Source organism: Dioscorea cayenensis, chromosome 2, assembly GCF_009730915.1.
Source record: "Dioscorea cayenensis subsp. rotundata cultivar TDr96_F1 chromosome 2, TDr96_F1_v2_PseudoChromosome.rev07_lg8_w22 25.fasta, whole genome shotgun sequence".
Lineage (NCBI taxonomy): Eukaryota > Viridiplantae > Streptophyta > Magnoliopsida > Dioscoreales > Dioscoreaceae > Dioscorea > Dioscorea cayenensis.
Genome location: NC_052472.1, coordinates 5,400,527 through 5,408,349, shown reverse-complemented (window position 1 = coordinate 5,408,349; position 7,823 = coordinate 5,400,527). Strand labels below are relative to the sequence as shown.

Below are 7,823 nucleotides of genomic sequence, written 5' to 3'. Positions count from 1 at the left end.
TTGGAGAAAATTTGACAATAGTTGTAGACGATGATCCTCCTTTTCCACACTTATCTTCCCTCAAGATCTAGGCCCTGAATGATGCCGAAGACTGCCCTAATCTGCGCCTCCAAAAAGAGAGAAGAAGATCCCCTTGAAGTCTAACTTTAGGGCTTAAATAACCTTTTCCGGATGTAAGCACGCCTGTGCTAACAGGCATGTTAATGACCGTGCTTGGCTCCAAATCCTAGGGATTAATTTTTGTGCAAATCTAGTAAATTGCATGGGGGATAAGCATGCTCATGCTTACTACCCTTACTTGGAGAGCACCCTCGTGAAAGGAGCACAGTGACCCTACTGATCTTCTCATGAAACTTCCAGTAAAATGCATTGTGGTAAGCATGCCCGTGCTTATCGACCATGCTCCCTTAGCACGATGGTGCTAGGGGTAGTGAAACCATGCTTCTGATTATGTGGAGACTCCAGTAAAATGTACGCGGGTTCAACACACCTATGCTTCCGACCTTGCTTACAAGCAGATCCATGCTTGGGACCCTACTTATCCTGAAACTTGTATTCCAACGCTGTTTTGCATCAAAATTCATTTTTTCCCCTTTTGGTCCAAAATCCAATTATCTGCACAATTTCGCAAATATAGCTCAAGTAGCATCAGTTTATAACAAAATCATGATAAAAGGACAAGTAAAATATACAACAGGGTATATAAAATATCTATATAAAATGCACTCATCAGTAAGGATTTTAGCATAATAGAAAAGATTTTAAAAAAACAAAAAATAAAACAACAATGCTTACTAACAAGAATTTATTATATTTATCCATATCACTCTATAGAAAATAAAACATTATATTGTTAAACATTATAAGATACCAAACACAATGCTTATTCAGCAAACAATATATATGAAAGCAACATAGAAAAATTTGCATTTAAATAAAACATGTACCAAGCACAAACATAAGGTTAATTAGTCACTTAGCAAGTATCAAATTGCAAATAATTTAAGAACAATAAAAAAAAATTGAATAATTTTTTTAGTAATGTTGTAACATTTGAATGCAGGCTAGCAGCTTAGGAACATCCGCCATCCGACGGGTAAATTAAATGACAACTTAGGCTAGCCAATATAATAAACGAACACCATTAATCTAATGAAATAATTTAAAATGAGAACATTTAGAATGGTTTTATTATACGAATACTCACTTTGTAAAAATACTGTTTAAATTCATCAAGTACATGACATTTAAAATTTATAATTTTAGTTTTTAAGTAAGATTAAACACTCGGTTTTCGATTTAGAAAGAATATAAAATGACACTCATATTAGCAGGGGCGGAGCCACCTATACGAGAAGGGGGGCAATTGTCTCCCTTTAGTTTTGAAAAAAATTATTTTCTTTTAGAGTTTTTTTTATCATGTTATATAATATATAATTTTTTAATATTTCATTTACCCCCCTTCTATTTTTATTTATTATAAGTTATGATAGGAATATTTGTATTTTCACCCCTATAAAAATATATAATTATATATAAGCTCTTATAAAATTATATTTATATGTTCATCCTCACAAGTCACAAAACATAAATATTTATCAGTTACCCTTTACTTTTATCTTTGACAGTCTTTGGAAGAGAAAGCCAACGAAGTCATGCTCTCGTCTCATCCATAGGAATCTTTGGGCATTTGTTTCTTATCTTCACCTTGATTTCTCACCCTCATCAGTCATCACCACCAAGCTTCGGCGGTCCGGCCTCTGGGAGTTAGTAAGCTATCTCCCTCACTTTTGTCTTCAATTAGGGTTAAGAATAAGGTTCTCATCTTCAATTAGTCACACTCTCATCTCATCTCATCCATAGGAATCTTTGGGCATTTGTTTCTCATCTTCACCTTGACTACTAGCCCTCATCCCTCCTGATCAGTCATCACCACCGAGCTCCGGCCTCCGGGATTTGGTACATTATTTCTCATTCTCTCATTTTTGTCTTCAATTAGGGTTAAGAACAAGGTTTTTTTTTCATTATTTAGATTTTAGGGGTCTCATCATTAGATTCTTTCACACCTTTCTAATTATTCTTTGATCTTGTGTTTGATTTGGGTTAATTGAAATTTAAGAATAGGAATTCTGTGTTGAGATATTTCAAAATATGAAAACTCGTAGATGTCAATTATGAATTTGTTCTTGTTAATGTTTTATACTAGTTGTTTATGTAAAAAACTTTCATTAGTTATGATATTTAACTTGTGTTATTATATAATTTTAATTGTATTCAAAATTTGATTTACAAGATTTTATTTGACCCCTTATAAAATATTTCTAGCTCTGCCACTGCTTATTAGAGTGGTAGTGATTACATGAGATTAGGGTTATATAAAAATTTGTTTCAAAAGTAATTTTGAATATTTTTAAAATATATGATATTTTAATATAGTGTTTTATGGCTTTTTTTTATGAATTATAGTATCTATTTATATTTACCACACAAAAATAATAAAATTTTTAGGGTTTAGGGTTTAGAAGGCGTTTAAATTACATCAATGATTACAATCGTTGCTTGCCCAAATGTATACCCATATTTAAGCATGTATATTGGGTAATAAGATACTATCCGTTGGTCCCATTACACACTTACATACTCCCCAAACTATATTTATAATAACAATAGTGTAATATATTAATTAAATATAAATATATTTAATAGTAAAATAATTAATATTTAATGACAATAAGATTATAATAATATAATAACTATTACATATTAAATAAATATTTATTTCAAACACAACTCATAAATTTAAATAATATATTATAATAATTAGGGTGAAGTGATATTTTTGCCTTTGATGATTATTTAATTAAATAAAATAGTAAATCTAAATAATAATAGTAATAATTAAAACGAATAATGATATTTAAAATATTTTTATAAAAAAATAAATTCATTTCTTTATGTTAAGGTTGTTTACTACAAATCTTTCCATTACTTTTCTCATTCCTAATAAATTTCTTGTCCAAGTAAACACAATTTTTATTCTCATTATTCTCATTACTATTACCCCTTCCCATTCTCATTCCGATTCTAGCATTCTTAATCCATCAAACCAAACACACCTTTTGATTAATGTTTGGAATTATGATGTTTTGGTTGATGAGTGTAGATGTCCATGTATTTCATAACATTTTGTGCACTCAATCGGCATGTATTAGAACCATATTGTGAAATTCAATGCTAAATATAATTTGCTTCGCATTAACAGGTTTAGGGCAGCGATTCAAGATGAGAGAGAGCCCAAAGGAAGCATTTTAGACCTAAAACAATGAAGGTGAAGCTCTCTCGGCATCATTAGAACAAGGACAAGGCAAACTGTGTGGTTTACGGGTAGCTTACAACTGTAAGTAGATTCCAGAGAACCTTCCGGGCATGCTTATACCCATAAGAAGGATTCAAAGCCAATTCAGAGGACATTACAGGCAGGCATATGCTCGTAAGGACCATCTAAAGGAGCTTATGACCACAACATATGCCCGTAAGTGCAGTCGCAAGGAGCAACATAGTGAAGTTTACGATCCAGCGCTTATGGTCGTAGGCTAGACCATAACACAAACAGAGGACCTTACAGACATGACTTATGGCCGTAAGTGGTCCTGTAAGACTCCCTTAAGCAGCCTGTAAGCAATCAGGTATAAATAGGCCTGATGAGGATTATTAGGGCTAGAGAAGATAAGAGGAGAATCTCTAGCACCTATGAAGCAATTTCAAAGGGGATTTGGCTCAACATTCAAGGTGATTGAAGATCGTAGCCGTCACGCTCACCTTTGTGCCGTGCGTGGAAGCTTCTCAAGGGGTTTCTTCGGCGATTCTTCATTGGCAAAATTGAAAATGAGGGTTTTCATGGATTTCATGTTTCCTCCTATTATTTGTATCTTGGATGTTTACACTACACTAATGGAGGGCTAATTTGTAGATGTTTGGGCATAGTTGAACTCTAAGGCTTACTTCTTTGACATTGGTTGTCGGATCTTCAATGCTTTAAATTGTTTTCTTAATGGCAATCATATCTATTTGAATCAAATTGCGTATTTGAATGCTTGGTTGCTAAAGAGGTGAAAGCCCTAGCTATCATATTCGATGTACTACGTGACGAGTAGAAATACCCACCTAGCATAAACAAACCGTGATTAGAGGGAATTGTGAGCTTGGGTACCCTCAATTCTCCCCAGTGAGTTATTGGCAATCTCCGTGACCTTTGCAATCATGTGGAGTGAATTTTAGGAGAAATTGCATTTTTGCTCTGTATTCAGATTAGAGGTAATCTCTCTCTTCAGGAAGATTACCTACTTAAGAGATTGCCATTAGCTCATAATGAGGTTTCATAGAGTGTTATTGTGATTGTGTGAATGTCTGTATCAGCTCTGCAGCTATTCAATTACACTTCACCTAAGAAATCGGAGTTTAGTATAATTCTGGAAACCTCTCGGTTCAAATAGGATTGCATACTTAAACAACCTTTGTCCAATACTTCATAACCCTAGACGGATACTATGCCCGGACATTACTTTCTTCCTTGACTTCTCTCCTATTATTTCTTGTATTTTTTTATTCTTGCTTACTCTTGTTCACACACACACACACACACACATCATTTGATCATTTAGGCTATTTTTCAGGTTTAGAGTTTTTACTAGTATTCACTTTATTACGCACCATAGCGTTTATGACTATTTAAGCTATTAAGCCATACGCTTTAACTAAAATATTTTCTATACTTATTTTTAATTAATTAATAAGGATATATATTTATATATGAGAATTAGTCATCTAGAGACGCCCCTAGATTTAAAATCTAGGGTTGTGCCAGTCGTGGCTGTTGGATCATCATCTAGTTGTCATGAGTCTTTCCCCTTTTTCTATACATGACATCTTCAAAGCTCGCTACACATCCCATATCTTCCGTCCTCTACCTAACTTCCAAGTAGGAACTCCTTGTCACCGTCGCTGTGGCTACCAAATATGACTTCAAAATCTAGCTCACCAGCATTAATATCAAAATCAATCCCTCTCAAAGAATAGTCACAATGGACGCTAGAGGTGTTCTCAAGGAGTTCATCAATTTGTTGGAGGCTACCAAAATGAGTTTGGTTGCGATGCTGTACTTGGACGGGGTGAATATTGGAAGGCTGGTGAGCATAGGGTCGCATAGCCTGGCAGTGTGGGATGGGCTTTGGGGAAAGGCTTATTATGTGGAAATAGAAAAATACATCAAGGAAAAGCCGGATAAAGATCACAACCATTAGATAAGGATCCAATGGATGTGATAGGAATGCCCTAAGAGTTGATAACTAGGGCGTTCCTAAATAACGTATAGCCTCTTTATATATATATATATTGAGTAATTTTAATAATAGAACTGCTTGCTATAGGACTTTATAATGCTTTTGAAAACTTGGACTTAATAAAGTCATGTGTTTTAATTTTACGGGGTAAAATCTTATGTGGGTACTATATAATTGTCAAATTTCATTTTGAGCATTGAACTTAAATTTTTATTATTTTGGTCACTTAACATTAATTTATTTTCATTGGGAGGGTATCAAAAGAATTCGGGGGATAATTTGCTGACATGCATGCCGGATTTGCCACATCAACACTAGTTCATTGTGTCATCTGTACACACAGACATGCCATGGCTTTCTTTGATGTGTGACATGTTTTTGTATGCATATGACACAACAGACTAGTGTTGGCATGGTAAATTGGGTAAATATGTTATCAAATTCTCCATGGAATCCCCTTAATACCCTCCTAGGAAACACAAATTAAAATTAGATGACCAAAATGATATAAATTGAAATTCGATGCCCAAAATAAAAAATGATGTACCCACATAAAAAAAAAAGTTTACCCTTAATTTTGCACACCAAGCACCATGAGCTGGGTCATGGGCTTCATATTTATTATTTGGGCCGGCCCGGCTCTACCCAAATTATTCATGAGGCTCGTTGGATTTGGGCTCGGGCTGGGCTAAAATCTAAATTTTTTGGGTAGGTTATGGTATGGTATGACATTTGCTTATTTTTAAAAAAAATAATAATAATTTTGTATTTAATTCAATTATTTAAATTTTTTTTACTTGAATAATCATGTAAGATATCACATGAGTATCTCCCCACCGATGGTTGCGTAGCATTTACCAATTTTAACACTGCAAAAAATGCGAGCTGAGTTTAACAAGGCATCAAAATAAAATTATAATTCTATATCATTTTCACTGCAGTAAAAGGAAAAAAATAGAAATGAAAGCTAGGGTTTGCATTTCTGTAAAAAATAAGCTATAGAAAAAGTAAAAGATCCATAATGCCGTCTTGAATGCATGCATGCATGCATGCTTGCAGGCTTTTATTTCTTTTTGGACGTTGACGTTTTCTCAAAACAAAACTAGCAATAAAGACAACAAAAAGATGTGAAGATCACAATAAGAAAACTCCATGTGGCTCTTTTTCGCTTGCTTCCATCTGAATCTTTCCAAGCTTTACTCATTGGAAACATCTTCGAGACATGGAGGCTTCCTCCAAACTTACGTACTGCACGTAAGCATTAATCATGCCGTCTTTAGCCGGCCAAAGAGGAGATTAAACATGAAATCTTAGCATTAGACCTGTATATATATACATGTCTAATACTCTACATTAACCAATCAATTCATCAAAGCAACAAGAACTTTTATTGAGCTCTCTCCACGCCACACTTGATCATATATCTTTGATACATACTAATTTGGAGAGAGAGCTCCAAATGGCTTCTAAACAAATGCTTGTTGTTTTGGCCATTGTCGCCACCATTCTCCCTGTGATTACCACTGCGACGGTGTTTACCGTCGGAGATGAAGTTGGATGGAGTCTGAAGGGAAACTACACTGCTTGGGCTATGGGGAAAGAATTCAAAATTGGTGACTCTCTTGGTATGTAAAATTAAAACTTCCTTTTATATAGGTTTATTAAGTAAATTTTGATTTTTGAAAATAACTAGTATTTTTTTGTGTATATATATTGAATCGAGATGATAAAATATCTGTTGACGTCCATGTAGTTTTCAACTATACTAAAAATAAGCACAACGTACTAAAGATCAGTGGAGACGGGTTCAAAGCATGTGATCCAAGCAAAGCTGCGGAAACCTTAAACACCGGCATGGATGTGATAACACTTGCAAAGCCAGGAAAGAAGTGGTATATTTGTGGGTTTTCAGATCACTGCAGTAAAGGGATGAAGCTTGTTATCAATGTTGGTGGAGATTTGTTGGCTCCTACCTCCCCTCCTACTGCACCAGCTCCTGCTTCATTTGCACACATGGAGGCATTGTCCTTTTCTTCAAAGCTAGTCATGGTGGCGTTGTCTCTAGGGATGGTGTTCATCCTGTTCTGAGAGGGAAATGATGATTGATTTCTCTAAATAACTTGAGCTTCATTTGGAGGTTTCATTCTTATGTTTGTTTGATAATAAGCACTTGCTCTTTGAGTGAGATGCAGATAATTGAATGAGTTAATTGTGTTTGAGTTTGTTTGTTTGTCGGTGAATATATATGAATGGATTTCTTGAGTTTGTTTCATCTAATTTATACTATACATGAAATAAAGAAACAAGAAGCATATGTATAGAAGTTGCATATATGAATGGTGGTAACTGCCAACCAGTAATTTCCAAATCCACATATGTTTTTGTGGCCTGTAGGTGTGGGTTCATATAAACCAGGTGAAGTGAGTTTTGGAAGATACTTGTCATGTTAAATTTACAAAAGTTTAATTTCATTAATGTACTCAG

The 7,823-nt window shown here is 34.4% G+C and overlaps 1 protein-coding gene across 1 annotated transcript; it reads left to right on the top strand.

The window, feature by feature from the left end:
• The first annotated feature begins 6,693 nt into the window (after positions 1–6,693).
• Positions 6,694–7,601, top strand: LOC120280394 (blue copper protein 1a-like). Its single transcript, XM_039287241.1, has 2 exons — positions 6,694–6,964; positions 7,093–7,601. The coding sequence occupies exons 1-2, from the start codon at positions 6,799–6,801 to the stop codon at positions 7,425–7,427; spliced, it is 501 nt and encodes a 166-aa protein (XP_039143175.1). The 5' UTR covers positions 6,694–6,798; the 3' UTR covers positions 7,428–7,601.
• The last annotated feature ends 222 nt before the right edge of the window (positions 7,602–7,823 follow it).